The 21,802-nt window shown below is 52.2% G+C and overlaps 1 protein-coding gene across 1 annotated transcript in view; it reads right to left on the reverse strand.

Annotated features, from left to right (window-relative positions):
• The window catches only part of LOC140122993 (vomeronasal type-2 receptor 116-like), a 37,898-nt gene that overhangs the window by 8,928 nt on the left and 7,168 nt on the right, over positions 1 to 21,802 (reverse strand). Inside the window, exons 2-3 of the mRNA XM_072144243.1 lie at positions 21,365 to 21,603; positions 18,496 to 18,787 (exon numbers count right to left, since the gene is read on the reverse strand). Coding sequence (XP_072000344.1) covers positions 18,496 to 18,787; positions 21,365 to 21,603 — 531 coding nt within the window. The remainder of the gene's footprint in view (positions 1 to 18,495; positions 18,788 to 21,364; positions 21,604 to 21,802) is intronic.

The raw sequence follows: 21,802 nt of genomic DNA on the forward strand, positions 1-21,802 counted from the left end.
TGTTACTATTGGCTACTGGGGGCTGTGTTACTATCGGTTACTGGGGGCTGTGCTACTATAAGCTACTGGGGGCTGTGTTACTATTGGCTGCTGGGGGCTGTGTTACTATTGGCTACTGGGGGCTGTGTTACTATTGGTTACTGGGAGCCGTGTTACTATTGGCTACTGGGGGCTGTGTTACTATTGGCTACTGGGGGCTGTGTTACTATTGGCTACTGGGGGCTGTGTTACTATCGGCTACTGGGGGCTGTGTTACTATTGGCTACTGGGGGCTGTGTTACTATTGGCTACTGGGGGCTGTGTTACTATTGGCTACTGGGGGCTGTGTTACTATCGGCTACTGGGGGCTGTGTTACTATCGGCTACTGGGGGCTGTGTTACTATTGGCTACTGGGGGCTGTGTTACTATTGGCTACTGGGGGCTGTGTTACTATTGGCTACTGGGGGCTGTGTTACTATTGGCTACTGGGGGCTGTGTTACTATTGGCTACTGGGGGCTGTGTTACTATTGGCTACTGGGGGCTGTGTTACTATTGGCTACTCGGGGCTGTGTTACTATCGGCTACAGGGGGCTGTGTTACTATTGGTTACTGGTGGCTGTGTTACTATTGGTTACTGGGATCTGTGTTACTATTGGCTACTGGGGGCTGTGTTACTATCGGCTACTAGGGGCTGTGTTGCTATTGGTTACTGGGGGCTGTGTTACTATTGGTTACTGGGGGCTGTGTTACTATTGGTTACTGGGGGCTGTGTTACTATTGGCTACTGGTGGCTGTGTTACTATTGGCTAACAGGGGCTGTGTTACTATTGGTTACTGGGAGCTGTGTTACTATCGGCTACTGGGGGCTGTGTTACTATTGGCTACTGGGAGCTGTGTTACTATTGGCTACTGGGGGCTGTGTTACTATTGGTAACTGGAGGCTGTGTTACTATTGGCTAACAGGGGCTGTGTTACTATTGGTTACTGGGAGCTGTGTTACTATCGGCTACTGGGGGTTGTGTTACTATCGGCTACTGGGGGCTGTGTTACTATTGGCTACTGGGGGCTGTGTTTCTATTGGTTACTGTGGGCTGTGTTACTATTGGTTACTGTGGGCTGTGTTACTATTGGCTACTGGGGGCTGTGTTAATATTGGCTACTGGGGACTGTGTTACGATAGGCTACTGGGGACTGTGTTACAATAGGCTGCTGGGGGCTGTGTTACTATTGGCTACTGGGGGCTGTCTTACTATTGGCTGCTGGGGGCTGTGTTACTATTGGCTGCTGGGGGCTGTGTTACTATTGGCTACTGGGGGCTGTGTTACTATTGGCTATTGGGAGCTGTGTTACTATTGGTTAGTGGGGACTGTGTTACTATTGGTTACTGGGGACTGTGTTACTATTGGCTACTGGTGGCTGTGTTACTATTGGCTACTGGTGGCTGTGTTACTATTGGTTACTGGTGGCTGTGTTACTATTGGTTACTGGTGGCCGTGTTACTATTGGTTACTGGGGGCTGTGTTACTATTGGTTACTGGGAGCTGTGTTACTATTAGCTACTGGGGGCTGTGTTACTATTGGTTACTGGGGGCTGTGTTACTATTAGCTACTGGGGGCTGTGTTACTATTGGCTACTGATGGTTGTGTTACTATTGGCTACTGGGGGCTGTGTTACTATTGGCTACTGGGAGCTGTGTTACTATTGGCTACTGGGAGCTGTGTTACTATTAGCTACTGGGGGCTGTGTTACTATTGGCTACTGATGGTTGTGTTACTATTGGCTACTGGGGGCTGTGTTACTATTGGCTACTGGGGGCTGTGTTACTATTGGCTACTGGAGGCTGTGTTACTATTGGCTATTGGGGGCTGTGTTACTATTGGTTACTGGGGGCTGTGTTACTATTGGTTTCTGGGAGCTGTGTTACTATTGGCTACTGGTGGCTGTGTTACTATTGGCTACTGGGGGCTGTGTTACTATTGGCTACTGGGGGCTGTGTTACTATTGGTTACTGGGGGTTCAGTACCAGAGAGAAATGTTGATGTTACATACAATCTTGATGCTTGAAAACAGCTTTGATTTGTGAATAATAATTCATATCCAAGACCCTCCACCTGCGGCTTATTATTAACGACACTAATTGGAGGCTGATGAGGTTAAAGACATTTCTGACCCAGGGACTTTACATTTCAAGAAAGCAGAAATATTAATTAATGTATATTGGTAAATTACCTAACATACCCCCCCCCCCCTACACTTACACAGACATTACAAAACACATGGAGTAAAGTGACCAACCCCTTTAATGATAAAAAGACGTAGTCAAAAGGAGTCATGGGCGCAGGTCATTTCTGACACATGAGGGCTCATTTACTAAGGGTCACAGATCGCACTTTCATCAGACTTTGCACCTTTTTTGGGTTTTGCGCAGTTTGGACTATACGTTTGGTATATAAAAAGGGTCTGCGCTGGGATTGTGTCGCATGTGATCAGACTGTGGCAAAGCTGTTGAGCTTCCATGTGACAAATCGGGGGGCGTCGGAGGATGCGACTCATTCGGACTGAGTGCGTGATTTAAGACTAAAATTGTGTTACAAGCCCAAGCACTTACATGCACCAGGAAGAAGAAGGTGAACTCCTGGGACCTGAGCAGGGAAGCGACACATGCAGGATATCAGGCGCAGTATCTTAGTGACTCCCCGCACAGCGCGTTATACACGGACAATGCACTTACATGCACCAGGAAGAAGAAGGTGAACTCCTGGGACCTGAGTGGGGAAGCGACACATGCAGGATATCGGGTGCAGGATCTTAGTGACTCCGCGCACAGCGCGTTATACACGGACAATGCACTTACATGCACTAGGAAGAAGGTGAACTCCAGGGACCTGAGCGGGGAAGCGACACATGCAGGATATCGAGTGCAGGATCTTAGTGACTCCCCGCACAGCGCATTATACATGGACAATGCACTTACATGCACCAGGAAGAAGAAGGTGAACTCCTGGGACCTGAGCGGGGAAGCGACACATGCAGGATATCGGGTGCAGGATCTTAGTGACTCCCCGCACAGCGCATTATACATGGACAATGCACTTACATGCACCAGGAAGAAGAAGGTGAACTCCTGGGACCTGAGCGGGGAAGCGACACATGCAGGATATCGGGCGCAGGATCTTAGTAACTCCCCGCACAGCGCATTATACACGGACAATGCACTTACATGCAACAGGAAGAAGAAGGTGAACTCTGGGGACCTGAGTGGGGAAGCGACACATGCAGGATATCGGGCGCAGGATCTTAGTGACTCCCCGCACAGCACATTATACACGGACAATGCACTTACATGCAACAGGAAGAAGAAGGTGAACCCCGGGGACCTGAGCGGGGAGCGACACATGCAGGATATCGGGGCACGATCGTAGTGACTCCCCGCACAGCGCATTGTACACGGACAATGCACTTACATGCACCAGGAAGAAGAAGGTAAACTCTGGGGACCTGAGCGGGGAAGTGACACATGCAGGATATCGGGTGCAGGATCTTAGTGACTCCCCGCACAGCGCATTATACGCGGACAATGCACTTACATGCACCAGGAAGAAGAAGGTGAACTCCGGGGACCTGAGCGGGGAAGCGACACATGCAGGATATCGGGTGCAGGATCTTAGTGACTCCCCGCACAGCGCATTATACACGGACAATGCACTTACATGCACCAGGAAGAAGAAGGTGAACTCCGGGGACCTGAGCGGGGAAGCGACACATGTAGGATATCGGGCGCAGGATCTTAGTGACTCCCCGCACAGCGCATTATACACGGACAATGCACATACATGCACCAGGAAGAAGAAGGTGAACTCCGGGGACCTGAGCGGGGAAGTGACACCTGCAGGATATCGGGCGCACGATCTTAGTAACTCCCCACACAGCGCATTATACACGGACATTGAACTCCTGGGACCTGAGCGGGGAAGCGACACATGCAGGATATCGTACGCAGGATCTTAGTGACTCCCCGCACAGTGCATTATACATGGACAATGCACTTACATGCACCAGGAAGAAGAAGGTGAACTCCAGGGACCTGAGTGGGGAAGCGACACATGCAGGATATCGGGCGCACGATCTTAGTGACTCCCCGCACAGCACATTATACACGGACAATGCACTTACATGCACCAGGAAGAAGAAGGTGAACTCCAGAGACCTGAGCGGGGAAGCGACACATGCAGGATATCGGGTGCAGGATCTTAGTGACTCCCCGCACAGCGCATTATACACGGACAATGCACTTACATGCATCAGGAAGAAGAAGGTGAACTCTGGGGACCTGAGCGGGGAAGCGACACATGCAGGATATCAGGCGCAGTATCTTAGTGACTCCCCGCACAGCGCGTTATACACGGACAATGCACTTACATGCACCAGGAAGAAGAAGGTGAACTCCTGGGACCTGAGTGGGGAAGCGACACATGCAGGATATCGGGTGCAGGATCTTAGTGACTCCGCGCACAGCGCGTTATACACGGACAATGCACTTACATGCACTAGGAAGAAGGTGAACTCCAGGGACCTGAGCGGGGAAGCGACACATGCAGGATATCGAGTGCAGGATCTTAGTGACTCCCCGCACAGCGCATTATACATGGACAATGCACTTACATGCACCAGGAAGAAGAAGGTGAACTCCTGGGACCTGAGCGGGGAAGCGACACATGCAGGATATCGGGCGCAGGATCTTAGTGACTCCCCGCACAGCGCATTATACATGGACAATGCACTTACATGCACCAGGAAGAAGAAGGTGAACTCCTGGGACCTGAGCGGGGAAGCGACACATGCAGGATATCGGGCGCAGGATCTTAGTAACTCCCCGCACAGCGCATTATACACGGACAATGCACTTACATGCAACAGGAAGAAGAAGGTGAACTCTGGGGACCTGAGTGGGGAAGCGACACATGCAGGATATCGGGCGCAGGATCTTAGTGACTCCCCGCACAGCACATTATACACGGACAATGCACTTACATGCAACAGGAAGAAGAAGGTGAACCCCGGGGACCTGAGCGGGGAGCGACACATGCAGGATATCGGGGCACGATCGTAGTGACTCCCCGCACAGCGCATTGTACACGGACAATGCACTTACTTGCACCAGGAAGAAGAAGGTAAACTCTGGGGACCTGAGCGGGGAAGTGACACATGCAGGATATCGGGTGCAGGATCTTAGTGACTCCCCGCACAGCGCATTATACGCGGACAATGCACTTACATGCACCAGGAAGAAGAAGGTGAACTCCGGGGACCTGAGCGGGGAAGCGACACATGCAGGATATCGGGTGCAGGATCTTAGTGACTCCCCGCACAGCGCATTATACACGGACAATGCACTTACATGCACCAGGAAGAAGAAGGTGAACTCCGGGGACCTGAGCGGGGAAGCGACACATGTAGGATATCGGGCGCAGGATCTTAGTGACTCCCCGCACAGCGCATTATACACGGACAATGCACATACATGCACCAGGAAGAAGAAGGTGAACTCCGGGGACCTGAGCGGGGAAGTGACACATGCAGGATATCGGGCGCACGATCTTAGTAACTCCCCACACAGCGCATTATACACGGACATTGAACTCCTGGGACCTGAGCGGGGAAGCGACACATGCAGGATATCGTACGCAGGATCTTAGTGACTCCCCGCACAGCGCATTATACATGGACAATGCACTTACATGCACCAGGAAGAAGAAGGTGAACTCCAGGGACCTGAGTGGGGAAGCGACACATGCAGGATATCGGGCGCACGATCTTAGTGACTCCCCGCACAGCACATTATACACGGACAATGCACTTACATGCACCAGGAAGAAGAAGGTGAACTCCAGAGACCTGAGCGGGGAAGCGACACATGCAGGATATCGGGTGCAGGATCTTAGTGACTCCCCGCACAGCGCATTATACACGGACAATGCACTTACATGCATCAGGAAGAAGAAGGTGAACTCTGGGGACCTGAGCGGGGAAGCGACACATGCAGGAAATCGGGGGCAGGATCTTAGTGACTCCCCGCACAGCGCATTATACACGGACAATGCACTTACATGCACCAGGAAGAAGAAGGTGAACTCCTGGGACCTGATCGGGGAAGCGTCACATGCAGGATATCGGGGGCAGGATCTTAGTGACTCCCCGCACAGCGCATTATACACGGACAATGCACTTACATGCACCAGGAAGAAGAAGGTGAACTCCAGGGACCTGAGCGGGGAAGTGACACATGCAGGATATCGGGCGTAGGATCTTAGTGACTCCCCGCACAGCGCATTATACACGGACAATGCACTTACATGCACCAGGAAGAAGAAGGTGAACTCCGGGGCCCTGAAATGGGATGCGATACATGCAGGATATCGGGCGCAGGATCTTAGTGACTCCCCGCACAGCGCATTATACACGGACAATGCACTTACATGCACCAGGAAGAAGAAGGTGAACTCCGGGGACCTAAGCGGGGAAGCGACACATGCAGGATATCGGGCGCAGGATCTTAGTGACTCCCCGCACAGCGCATTATACATGGACAATGCACTTACATGCACCAGGAAGAAGAAGGTGAACTCCAGGGACCTGAGCGGGGAAGCGACACATGCAGGATATCGGGCGCACGATCTTAGTGACTCCCCGCACAGTGCATTATACACGGACAATGCACTTACATGCACCAGGAAGAAGAAGGGGAACTCCGGGGACCTGAAATGGGAAGCGACACATGTAGGATATCGGGCTCAGGATCTTATTGACTCCCCGCACAGCACATTATACACGGACAATGCACTTACATGCACCAGGAAGAAGAAGGTGAACTCCAGGGACCTGAGCGGGGAAGTGACACATGCAGGATATCGGGGGCACGATCTCAGTGACTCCCCGCACAGCGCATTATACACGGACAATGCACTTACATGCACTAGGAAGAAGAAGGTGAACTCCGGGGACCTGAGCGGGGAAGTGACACATGGAGGATATCGGGTGCAGGATCTTAGTGACTCCCCGCACAGCGCATTATACACGGACAATGCACTTACATGCACCAGGAAGAAGAAGGTGAACTCCAGAGACCTGAGCGGGGAAGCGACACATGCAGGATATCGGGGGCAGGATCTTAGTGACTCCCCGCACAGCGCATTATACACGGACAATGCACTTACATGCACCAGGAAGAAGAAGGTGAACTCCAGAGACCTGAGCGGGGAAGTGACACATGCAGGATATCGGGTGCAGGATCTTAGTGACTCCCCGCACAGCGCATTATACACGGACAATGCACTTACATGCATCAGGAAGAAGAAGGTGAACTCTGGGGACCTGAGCGGGGAAGCGACACATGCAGGATATCGGGCACAGGATCTTAGTGACTCCCCGCACAGCACATTATACACGGACAATGCACTTACATGCACCAGGAAGAAGAAGGTGAACTCCAGGGACCTGAGCGGGGAAGTGACACATGCAGGATATCGGGCGTAGGATCTTAGTGACTCCCCGCACAGCGCATTATACACGGACAATGCACTTACATGCATCAGGAAGAAGAAGGTGAACTCTGGGGACCTGAGCGGGGAAGCGACACATGCAGGATATCGGGCGCAGGATCTTAGTGACTCCCCGCACAGCACATTATACACGGACAATGCACTTACATGCACCAGGAAGAAGAAGGTGAACTCCAGGGACCTGAGCGGGGAAGTGACACATGCAGGATATCGGGGGCAGGACCTTAGTGACTCCCCGCACAGCGCATTATACACGGACAATGCACTTACATGCACCAGGAAGAAGAAGGTGAACTCCGGGGCCCTGAAATGGGATGCGATACATGCAGGATATCGGGCGCAGGATCTTAGTGATACTTCGCAAAGCGCATTATACACGGACAATGCACTTACATGCAACAGGAAGAAGAAGGTGAACTCTGGGGACCTAAGCGGGGAAGCGACACATGCAGGATATCGGGCGCAGGATCTTAGTGACTCCCCGCACAGCACATTATACATGGACAATGCACTTACATGCAACAGGAAGAAGAAGGTGAACTCCGGTGACCTGAGCGGGGAAGCGACACATGCAGGATATCGGGGGCACGATCGTAGTGACTCCCCGCACAGCGCATTATACATGGACAATGCACTTACATGCACCAGGAAGAAGAAGGTGAACTCCGGGGACCTGAGCGGGGAAGCGACACATGCAGGATATCGGGTGCAGGATCTTAGTGACTCCCCGCACAGCGCATTGTACACGGACAATGCACTTACATGCACCAGGAAGAAGAAGGTAAACTCCTGGGACCTGAGCGGGGAAGCGACACATGCAGGATATCAGGCGCAGGATCTTAGTGACTCCCCGCACAGCGCATTATACACGGACAATGCACTTACATGCACCAGGAAGAAGAAGGTGAACTCTGGGGACCTGAGCGGGGAAGTGATACATGCAGGATATCGGGTGCAGGATCTTAGTGACTCCCCGCACAGCGCATTATACACGGACAATGCACTTACATGCACCAGGAAGAAGAAGGTGAACTCCGGGGACCTGAGCGGGGAAGCGACACATGTAGGATATCGGGCGCAGGATCTTAGTGACTTCCCGCACAGCGCATTATACACGGACAATGCACTTACATGCACTAGGAAGAAGAAGGTGAACTCCGGGGACCTGAGCAGGGAAGCGACACATGCAGGATATCGGGCGTACGATCTTAGTGACTCCCCGCACAGCACATTATACACGTAGAATGCACTTACATGCACCAGGAAGAAGAAGGTGAACTCCGGGGACCTGAGCGGGGAAGCGACACATGCAGGATATCGTACGCAGGATCTTAGTGACTCCCCGCACAGCGCATTATACACAGACAATGCACTTACATGCACCAGGAAGAAGAAGGTGAACTCCGGGGACCTGAGCGGGGAAGCGACACATGCAGGATATCGTCCGCACGATCTTAGTGACTCCCCACACAGCGCATTATACACGGACAATGCACTTACATGCACCAGGAAGAAGAAGGTGAACTCCAGGGACCTTAGCGGGGAAGCGACACATGCAGGATATCGGGCGCACGATCTTAGTGACTCCCCGCACAGCACATTATGCACGGACAATGCACTTACATGCACCAGGAAGAAGAAGGTGAACTCCAGGGACCTGAGTGGGGAAGCGACACATGCAGGATATCGGGCGCACGATCTTAGTGACTCCCCGCACAGCACATTATACACGGACAATGCACTTACATGCACCAGGAAGAAGAAGGTGAACTCCAGAGACCTGAGCGGGGAAGCGACACATGCAGGATATCGGGTGCAGGATCTTAGTGACTCCCCGCACAGCGCATTATACACGGACAATGCACTTACATGCATCAGGAAGAAGAAGGTGAACTCTGGGGACCTGAGCGGGGAAGCGACACATGCAGGAAATCGGGGGCAGGATCTTAGTGACTCCCCGCACAGCGCATTATACACGGACAATGCACTTACATGCACCAGGAAGAAGAAGGTGAACTCCTGGGACCTGATCGGGGAAGCGTCACATGCAGGATATCGGGGGCAGGATCTTAGTGACTCCCCGCACAGCGCATTATACACGGACAATGCACTTACATGCACCAGGAAGAAGAAGGTGAACTCCAGGGACCTGAGCGGGGAAGTGACACATGCAGGATATCGGGCGTAGGATCTTAGTGACTCCCCGCACAGCGCATTATACACGGACAATGCACTTACATGCACCAGGAAGAAGAAGGTGAACTCCGGGGCCCTGAAATGGGATGCGATACATGCAGGATATCGGGCGCAGGATCTTAGTGACTCCCCGCACAGCGCATTATACACGGACAATGCACTTACATGCACCAGGAAGAAGAAGGTGAACTCCGGGGACCTAAGCGGGGAAGCGACACATGCAGGATATCGGGCGCAGGATCTTAGTGACTCCCCGCACAGCGCATTATACATGGACAATGCACTTACATGCACCAGGAAGAAGAAGGTGAACTCCAGGGACCTGAGCGGGGAAGCGACACATGCAGGATATCGGGCGCACGATCTTAGTGACTCCCCGCACAGTGCATTATACACGGACAATGCACTTACATGCACCAGGAAGAAGAAGGGGAACTCCGGGGACCTGAAATGGGAAGCGACACATGTAGGATATCGGGCTCAGGATCTTATTGACTCCCCGCACAGCACATTATACACGGACAATGCACTTACATGCACCAGGAAGAAGAAGGTGAACTCCAGGGACCTGAGCGGGGAAGTGACACATGCAGGATATCGGGGGCACGATCTCAGTGACTCCCCGCACAGCGCATTATACACGGACAATGCACTTACATGCACTAGGAAGAAGAAGGTGAACTCCGGGGACCTGAGCGGGGAAGTGACACATGGAGGATATCGGGTGCAGGATCTTAGTGACTCCCCGCACAGCGCATTATACACGGACAATGCACTTACATGCACCAGGAAGAAGAAGGTGAACTCCAGAGACCTGAGCGGGGAAGCGACACATGCAGGATATCGGGGGCAGGATCTTAGTGACTCCCCGCACAGCGCATTATACACGGACAATGCACTTACATGCACCAGGAAGAAGAAGGTGAACTCCAGAGACCTGAGCGGGGAAGTGACACATGCAGGATATCGGGTGCAGGATCTTAGTGACTCCCCGCACAGCGCATTATACACGGACAATGCACTTACATGCATCAGGAAGAAGAAGGTGAACTCTGGGGACCTGAGCGGGGAAGCGACACATGCAGGATATCGGGCACAGGATCTTAGTGACTCCCCGCACAGCACATTATACACGGACAATGCACTTACATGCACCAGGAAGAAGAAGGTGAACTCCAGGGACCTGAGCGGGGAAGTGACACATGCAGGATATCGGGCGTAGGATCTTAGTGACTCCCCGCACAGCGCATTATACACGGACAATGCACTTACATGCATCAGGAAGAAGAAGGTGAACTCTGGGGACCTGAGCGGGGAAGCGACACATGCAGGATATCGGGCGCAGGATCTTAGTGACTCCCCGCACAGCACATTATACACGGACAATGCACTTACATGCACCAGGAAGAAGAAGGTGAACTCCAGGGACCTGAGCGGGGAAGTGACACATGCAGGATATCGGGGGCAGGACCTTAGTGACTCCCCGCACAGCGCATTATACACGGACAATGCACTTACATGCACCAGGAAGAAGAAGGTGAACTCCGGGGCCCTGAAATGGGATGCGATACATGCAGGATATCGGGCGCAGGATCTTAGTGATACTTCGCAAAGCGCATTATACACGGACAATGCACTTACATGCAACAGGAAGAAGAAGGTGAACTCTGGGGACCTAAGCGGGGAAGCGACACATGCAGGATATCGGGCGCAGGATCTTAGTGACTCCCCGCACAGCACATTATACATGGACAATGCACTTACATGCAACAGGAAGAAGAAGGTGAACTCCGGTGACCTGAGCGGGGAAGCGACACATGCAGGATATCGGGGGCACGATCGTAGTGACTCCCCGCACAGCGCATTATACATGGACAATGCACTTACATGCACCAGGAAGAAGAAGGTGAACTCCGGGGACCTGAGCGGGGAAGCGACACATGCAGGATATCGGGTGCAGGATCTTAGTGACTCCCCGCACAGCGCATTGTACACGGACAATGCACTTACATGCACCAGGAAGAAGAAGGTAAACTCCTGGGACCTGAGCGGGGAAGCGACACATGCAGGATATCAGGCGCAGGATCTTAGTGACTCCCCGCACAGCGCATTATACACGGACAATGCACTTACATGCACCAGGAAGAAGAAGGTGAACTCTGGGGACCTGAGCGGGGAAGTGATACATGCAGGATATCGGGTGCAGGATCTTAGTGACTCCCCGCACAGCGCATTATACACGGACAATGCACTTACATGCACCAGGAAGAAGAAGGTGAACTCCGGGGACCTGAGCGGGGAAGCGACACATGTAGGATATCGGGCGCAGGATCTTAGTGACTTCCCGCACAGCGCATTATACACGGACAATGCACTTACATGCACTAGGAAGAAGAAGGTGAACTCCGGGGACCTGAGCAGGGAAGCGACACATGCAGGATATCGGGCGTACGATCTTAGTGACTCCCCGCACAGCACATTATACACGTAGAATGCACTTACATGCACCAGGAAGAAGAAGGTGAACTCCGGGGACCTGAGCGGGGAAGCGACACATGCAGGATATCGTACGCAGGATCTTAGTGACTCCCCGCACAGCGCATTATACACAGACAATGCACTTACATGCACCAGGAAGAAGAAGGTGAACTCCGGGGACCTGAGCGGGGAAGCGACACATGCAGGATATCGTCCGCACGATCTTAGTGACTCCCCACACAGCGCATTATACACGGACAATGCACTTACATGCACCAGGAAGAAGAAGGTGAACTCCAGGGACCTTAGCGGGGAAGCGACACATGCAGGATATCGGGCGCACGATCTTAGTGACTCCCCGCACAGCACATTATGCACGGACAATGCACTTACATGCACCAGGAAGAAGAAGGGGAACTCCGGGGACCTGAAATTGGAAGCGACACATGCAGGATATTGGGCGCACGATCTTAGTGACTCCCCGCACAGCGCATTATACATGGACAATGCACTTACATGCACCAGGAAGAAGAAGGTGAACTCCAGGGACCTTAGCGGGGAAGCGAAACATGCAGGATATCGGGCGCACGATCTTAGTGACTCCCCGCACAGCACATTATGCACGGACAATGCACTTACATGCACCAGGAAGAAGAAGGGGAACTCCGGGGACCTGAAATTGGAAGCGACACATGTAGGATATCGGGCGCAGGATCTTAGTGACTCCCCGCACAGCACATTATACACGGACAATGCACTTACATGCACCAAGAAGAAGAAGGTGAACTCCGGGGACCTGAGCGGGGAAGCGACACATGCAGGATATCGGGCGCAGGATCTTAGTGACTCCCCGCACAGCGCATTATACACGGACAATGCACTTACATGCACCAGGAAGAAGAAGGTGAACTCCGGGGACCTGAGCGGGGAAGCAACACATGCAGAATATCGGGCGCAGGATCTTAGTGATTCCCCGCACAGCGCATTATACACGGACAATGCACTTACTTGCACCAGGAAGAAGAAGGTAAACTCCGGGGACTTGAGCGGGGAAGCGACACATGCAGGATATCGGGTGCAGGATCTTAGTGACTCCCCACACAGCGCATTATACACGGACAATGCACTTACATGCACCAGGAAGAAGAAGGTGAACTCCGGGGACCTGAGCGGGGAAGCTACACATGCAGGATATCGGGCACAGGATCTTAGTGACTCCCCGCACAGCGCATTATACACGGACAATGCACTTACATGCAACAGGAAGAAGAAGGTGAACTCTGGAGACCTGAGCGGGGAAGTGAAACATGCAGGATATCAGGCGCACAATCTTAGTGACTCCCCGCACAGCAGATTATACACGGACAATGCACTTACATGCACCAGGAAGAAGAAGGTGAACTCCAGGGACCTGAGCGATGAAGCGACACATGCAGGATATCAGGCGCAGGATCTTAGTGACTCCCCGCACAGCGCATTATACACGGACAATGCACTTACATGCACCAGGAAGAAGAAGGTGAACACAAGGGACCTGAGCGGGAAAGCGACACATGCAGGATATCGGGGCATGATCTTAGTGACTCCCCGCACAGCGCATTATACACGGACAATGCACTTACATGCACCAGGAAGAAGAAGGTGAACTCCGGGGACCTGAGCGGGGAAGTGACACATGCAGGATATCGGGCGCAGGATCTTAGTGACTCCCCGCACAGCGCATTATACACGGACAATGCACTTACATGCACCAGGAAGAAGAAGGTGAACCCCAGGGACCTGAGCGGGGAAGAGACACATGCAGGATATCGGGGCACGATCTTAGTGACTCCCCGCACAGCACATTATACACGGACAATGCACTTACATGCCCCAGGAAGAAGGAGGTGAACTCCAGGGACCTGAGCGGGGAAGCGACACATGCAGGATATCGGGGCACGATCTTAGTGACTCCCCGCACAGCACATTATACACGGACAATGCACTTACATGCACCAGGAAGAAGAAGGTGAACTCCAGGGACCTGAGCCGGGAAGCGACACATGCAGGATATCGGGCGCACGATCTAAGTGACTCCCCGCACAGCGCATTATACACGGACAATGCATTTACATGCACCAGGAAGAAGAAGGTAAACTCCGGGGACCTGAGCGGGGAAGCGACACATGCAGGATATTGGGCGCAGGATCTTAGTGACTCACCGCACAGCGCATTATACACGGACAATGCACTTACATGCACCAGGAAGAAGAAGGTGAACTCCGGGGACCTGAGCCGGGAAGCGACACATGCAGGATATCGGGCGTACGATCTAAGTGACTCCCTGCACAGCGCATTATACACGGACAATGCATTTACATGCACCAGGAAGAAGAAGGTAAACTCCGGGGACCTGAGCGGGGAAGCGACACATGCAGGATATTGGGCGCAGGATCTTAGTGACTCCTCGCACAGCGCATTATACACGGACAATGCACTTACATGCACCAGGAGGAAGAAGGTGAACTCCGGGGACCTGAGCAGGGAAGTGACACATGCAGTATATCAGGTGCAGGATCTTAGTGACTCCCCGCACAGCGCATTATACACGGACAATGCACTTACATGCACCAGGAAGAAGAAGGTGAACTCCGGGGACCTGAGCGGGGAAGCGACACATGCAGGATATCGGACGCACGATCTTAGTGACTCCCCGCACAGCGCATTATACATGGACAATGCACTTACATGCACCAGGAAGAAGAAGGTGAACTCCAGGGACCTGAGTGGGGAAGCGACACATGCAGGATATCGGGCGCAGGATCTTAGTGACTCCCCGCACAGCGCATTATACACGGACAATGCACTTACATGCACCAGGAAGAAGAAAGTGAACTCCGGGGACCTGAGCGGGGAAGCGACACATGCAGGATATCGGGTGCACGATCTTAGTGACTCCCCGCACAGCGCATTATACACGGACAATGCACTTACATGCACCAGGAAGAAGAAGGTGAACTCCGGGGACCTGAGCGGGGAAGCGACACATGCAGGATATCGGGCGCACAATCTTAGTGACTCCCCGCACAGTGCATTATACGCAGACAATTCACTTACATGCACCAGGAAGAAGAAGGTGAACTCCGGGGACATGAGCGGGGAAGTGACACATGCAGGATATCGGGGGGCAGGATCTTAGTGACTCCCCGCACAGCGCATTATACACGGACAATGCACTTACATGCACCAGGAAGAAGAAGGTGAACTCCAGGGACCTGAGCGGGAAAGCGACACATGCAGGATATCGGGGCATGATCTTAGTGACTCCCCGCACAGCGCATTATACACGGACAATGCACTTACATGCATCAGGAAGAAGAAGGTGAACTCCGGGGACCTGAGCGGGGAAGCGACACATGCAGGATATCGGGCGCAGGATCTTAGTGACTCCCCGCACAGCGCATTATACACGGACAATGCACTTACATGCACCAGGAAGAAGAAGGTGAACTCCGGGGACCTGAGCGGGGAAGCGACACATGCAGGATATCGGGCGCACGATCTTAGTGACTCCCCGCACAGCACATTATACATGGACAATGCACTTACATGCACCAGGAAGAAGAAGGTGAACTCCAAGGCCCTGAGCGGGGAAGTGACACATGCAGGATATCGGGGCACGATCTTAGTGACTCCCCGCACAGCACATTATACACGGACACTGCACTTACATGCACCAGGAAGAAGAAGGTGAACTCCGGGGACCTGAGCGGGGAGCGACACATGCAGGATATCGGGTGCAGGATCTTAGTGACTCCCCGCACAGCGCATTATACACGGACAATGCATTTACATGCACCAGGAAGAAGAAGGTAAACTCCGGGGACCTGAGCGGGGAAGCGACACATGCAGGATATCGGGGCACGATCTTAGTGACTCCCCGCACAGCACATTATACACGGACACTGCACTTACATGCACCAGGAAGAAGAAGGTGAACTCCATGGGACCTGAGCCGGGAAGCGACACATGCAGGATATCGGGCGCACAATCTAAGTGACTCCCCGCACAGCGCATTATACACGGACAATGCATTTACATGCACCAGGAAGAAGAAGGTAAACTCCGGGGACCTGAGCGGGCAAGCGACACATGCAGGATATTGGGCGCAGGATCTTAGTGACTCCCCGCACAGCGCATTATACACGGACAATGCACTTACATTCACCAGGAAGAAAAGGTAAACTCCGGGGACCTGAGCAGGGAAGTGACACATGCAGTATATCAGGTGCAGGATCTTAGTGACTCCCAGCACAGCACATTATACAAGGACAATGCACTTACATGCACCAGGAAGAAGAAGGTGAACTCCAGGGACCTGAGCGGGGAAGCAACACATGCAGGATATCGGGCGCAGGATCTTAGTGACTCCCCGCACAGCGCATTATACATGGACAATGCACTTACATGCACCAGGAAGAAGAAGGTGAACTCCAGGGACCTGAGTGGGGAAGCGACACATGCAGGATATCGGGCGCAGGATCTTAGTGACTCCCCGCACAGCGCATTATACACGGACAATGCACTTACATGCACCGGGAAGAAGAAGGTGAACTCCGGGGACCTGAGTGGGGAAGCGACACATGCAGGATATCGGGCGCAGGATCTTAGTGACTCCCCGCACAGCACATTATACACGGACAATGCACTTACATGCACCAGGAAAAAGAAGGTGAACTCCAGGGACCTGAGCGGGGAGCGACACATGCAGGATATCGGGTGCAGGATCTTAGTGACTCCCCGCACAGCGCATTATACACGGACAATGCACTTACATGCACCAGGAAGAAGGTGAACTCCGGGGACCTGAGCGGGGAAGCGACACATGCAGGATATCGGGCGCAGGATCTTAGTGACTCCCCGCACAGCGCATTATACACGGACAATGCACTTACATGCACCAGGAAGAAGAAGGTGAACTCCAGGGACCTGAGCGGGGAAGCGACACATGCAGGATATCGGGCGCAGGATCTTAGTGACTCCCCGCACAGCGCATTATACACGGACAATGCACTTACATGCACCAGGAAGAAGAAGGTGAACTCCGGGGACCTGAGCGGGGAAGCGACACATGCAGGATATCGGGCGCACAATCTTAGTGACTTCCCGCACAGCGCATTATACACGGACAATGCACTTACATGCACCAGGAAGAAGAAGGTGAACTCCAGGGACCTGAGCGGGGAAGCGACACATGCAGGATATCGGGGGGCAGGATCTTAGTGACTCCCCGCACAGCGCATTATACACGGACAATGCACTTACATGTACCAGGAAGAAGAAGGTGAACTCCGGGGACATGAGCGGGGAAGCGACACATACAGGATATCGTGTGCACGATCTTAGTGACTCCCCGCACAGCGCATTATACACGGACAATGCACTTACATGCACCAGGAAGAAGAAGGTGAACTCCAGGGACCTGAGCGGGGAAGTGACACATGCAGGATATCGGGCGCAGGATCTTAGTGACTCCCCGCACAGCACATTATACACGGACAATGCACTTACATGCACCAGGAAGAAGAAGGTGAACTCCGGGGACCTGAGCGGGGAAGTGACACATGCAGGATATCAGGCGCAGGATCTTAGTGACTCCCCGCACAGCGCATTATACATGGACAATGCACTTACATGCACCAGGAAGAAGAAGGTGAACTCCAAGGACTTGAGCGGGGAAGTGACACATGCAGGATATCGGGCGCAGGATCTTAGTGACTCCCCGCACAGCGCATTATACACGGACAATGCACTTACATGCACCAGGAAGAAGAAGGTGAACTCCGGGGACCTGAGCGGGGAAATGACACATGCAGGATATCGGGCGCACGATCTTAGTGACTCCCCGCACAGCACATTATACACGGACAATGCACTTACATGCACCAGGAAGAAGAAGGTGAACTCCAAGGACCTGAGCGGGGAAGCGACACATGCAGGATATCGGGCGCAGGATCTTAGTGACTCCCCGCACAGCGCATTATACACGGACAATGCACTTACATGCACCAGGAAGAAGAAGGTGAACTCCGGGGACCTGAGCGGGGAAGTGACACATGCAGGATATCGGGCACACGATCTTAGCGAAACGCGGCACAATACATTCCGGACGGCTAATGCGCATTCGGGAACTCCGAGGGACCGGGTAAGTAAATGTGCCCCATTTTCTCCATTTCCCATGGGGACGACTGCTAAATTTTGCTATTAATCATTTATTCCCATGATGTAAGTGGGCACTTACCTGAGGGTAGCCGTACGGTCTGTTCACATTGTTCATGGCAATGGATGAGGAGGAGAGTCTGTGTCCCACTATTCCGGCTATCTTCCCCTTTTGGTAGCAGCTGTAATTTGGGACAAGGTTTTCCCCCCCTGATATAATACTCAGGGTGTTGTGGATAGCTTCCATCTCCGTGGTGCAGCCAGCAAAGACTGTGTAACCCAGGGTGATGTTGGGTAAGATGTCCTCGCGGCTGTTTATCTCTTCTATGGCATATAAGAAAGCCAGGAGATGCCGGAAATACTGGAGTGACGGCCTGCAATGTACAATAAGCTGGAGATGAGATACAGCCCGGAGATTAGATACATACCCTATTATATACTTATTATATTATATACTGGAGTGACAGCCTGCAATATACAACAAGCTGGAGATGAGATACAGCCCGGAGATTAGATACATACCCTATTATATACTTATTATATTATATACTGGAGTGACGGCCTGCAATGTACAACAAGCTGGAGATGAGATACAGCCCGGAGATTAGATACATACCCTATTATATACTTATTATATTATATACTGGAGTGACGGCCTGCAATGTACAACAAGCTGGAGATGAGATACAGCCCGGAGATTAGATACATACTCTATTATATACTTATTATATTATATACTGGAGTGACGGCCTGCAATATACAATAAGCTGGAGATGAGATACAGCCCGGAGATTAGATACATACCCTATTATATACTTATTATATTATATACTGGAATGACGGCCTGCAATATACAATAAGCTGGAGATGAGATACAGCCCGGAGATTAGATACATACCCTATTATATACTTATTATATTATATACTGGAGTGACGGCCTGCAATATACAACAAGCCGGAGATGAGATACAGCCCGGAGATTAGATACATACCCTATTATATACTTATTATATTATATACTGGAGTGACGGCCTGCAATGTACAATAAGCTGGAGATGAGATACAGCCCGGAGATGTTATACATAATTGTATGTTGTATATTCAAATGAGGTTTAAAATGCAAAAAGTTTCAGGTTCCAGGTTCTGCGTACGGGTGTTTAACACGAACCTGACCGCTTTATCGGTTGTAATGTCCCGTAGGATGGGTCATCACTAAATTCAGCACCTTTATCTTTATGTCTCCTGAAAGGCTGTAATTTTCTCCTGGGTTTCATCTAATCTCTGCAATCTATAGCTAATCCCAGTAGTGATTCTTTGCTGCCATCTACTTGAGTGTAGACTCAAAAGGAGTGTTCATATCTATATTGCCTCTTGCCTGCCACCGAGGAGTTAAGGTGATATCTATTTATATTATGTTTAAAGATAATGTAACTTTCCTGCAGAATCCAAGGCTGTGATTGGTTGGTATAACATCCAAGGCTGTGATTGGTTGGTATATCATCCAAGGCTGTGATTGGTTAGTATATCATCCAAGGCTGTGATTGGTTGGTATATCATCCAAGGCTGTGATTGGTTGGTATACCATCCAAGGCTGTGATTGGTTGGTATACCATCCAAGGCTGTGATTGGTTGGTATACCATCCAAGGCTGTGATTGGTTGGTATACCATCCAAGGCTGTGATTGGTCAGCCACTCAAGTCTTTGGGAATCCATTTGCCCCTAGACTTCGCTCAGGCCCCGGTGGGGTTGTGACTGTCATATGCTGTATAATACAGGGCACATGTTCCCTAGAATACAACAAACACCTTCTCTATTATATGATATGTCACGGGTGACCCCTCGATCCATGTTGCGGATCGCGGGTGCACCGGTGCTATGCTGTCCTGCCCTGCTCCCCCTCGTTTACTCACCTCTCCAGGCTCTTGGCTCCGCTCGGGTCCCAGCATGTGGTCCGCGTGCCTCCTTCCTTCCCGGCCGCACGCTCCCGCTGCTAGGGCGCGCACGCAAGAGACTCTCCAGGAACTTAAAGGGTCAGCATCCTCCTTATTGGTGCTGGCATCAAGGCTCTGCTATATAGCCTGGCGACTCCCAGCATTCCCTGCCAGATCTTCATGTCCTGTTACTGAAGAGAAAGCCCTCCGTGTTCCCGAGCATTTCCAGATGCCTCTGTGGATTCTGTGATTCCTGTGTTCTGTGGTGTTCTGTGCTTTTCCTGTGTCCTATGGCGGTCCTGGTATCCTGTGGCGGTCCTGGTATCCTGTGGCGGTGCTGGTATCCTGTGGCGGTCCTGGTAACCTGTGGTGGTCCGGTAATCCAGTAGCCATCCGAGGTCCTGCCAGCCATCCGAGGTTCTGCCAGCCATCCGAGGTCCTGCCAGCCATCCGAGGTCCTGCCTGCCATCCGTGGTCCTGCCTGCCATTCGTGGTCCTGCCTGCCATCCGAGGTCCTGCCAGCCATCCGAGGTCCTGCCAGCCATCCGAGGTCCTGCCTTCCCGTGGTCCTGCCTTCCCATGGTCCTGCCTTCCCGTGGTCCCCGTGTCCCTACCTTGGCTGCCACCGCGGGCCTAGTCGCACCCGCGGAGCGACCTGGTGACTCCCCGCCACAGCAAGACCATCCTGCTTTGCGGCGAAGACCAGGAGTTCACTTAGACTCTTCTCCCGGGTTGCGGCTAGTGTTGTTATCCCCCGCGGTGGTCCAGGGAGTCCACTGACTATTCCCCTGAGAAATAATAGATACCCCTTATAATACAGCAGACCCCCCCTCACCCTTTCTAATACAGCTGACATCTCCCTCCATGGTACAGCTACTATATTTAAAAGGTTAATAAAAATTACAATATTTTTTAACCTTCAAGGTTTCTTTGGCTACAAATGCTCTGAACCATGTAGTATTGCTGCGGAGAGCCGGGCACTATGCAGCCCCAGACGTTGCTTGTCTGGATGTCACTTACTTGATACAAAATCTATTGTTTGGTGGATGATTGTCATACAGCCATGTATGATATTCGCTCCTGTAAACCTGCAGCACTCCACCAATCAACACGTCTCCTTCCCTGGAGAACTTCTGAGGCCTTCCCAAGTCCTGCAAGAAGCACGAGGAACGCTCGGTGGTGTCCTCCATCCCTTGAAACAAAGTGAGAAGAAGGATGGGTTGCAGCAGGTGTTTGGACAGAGATTCCATTAGTTGATCCTAAAGGAAAAACATAAATGTCCATTTCTAGAAATAAAAGAATAAAGAGAATCAATGCAAAAATCCACCCCCAAATGACTTCTGTAGGAGGCCTCGCTATAATGTACAAAGATGGCGGAAGTACAAGGCGCAGGGGCAGGGGCGTCGCTAGGCTCCTACCCCGGATCTTTTGCCCGGAGCCCCGGATGAGCAGTTCACT

This window comes from Engystomops pustulosus, chromosome 3 (assembly GCF_040894005.1).
Source record: "Engystomops pustulosus chromosome 3, aEngPut4.maternal, whole genome shotgun sequence".
Classification (NCBI taxonomy): Eukaryota; Metazoa; Chordata; class Amphibia; order Anura; family Leptodactylidae; genus Engystomops; species Engystomops pustulosus.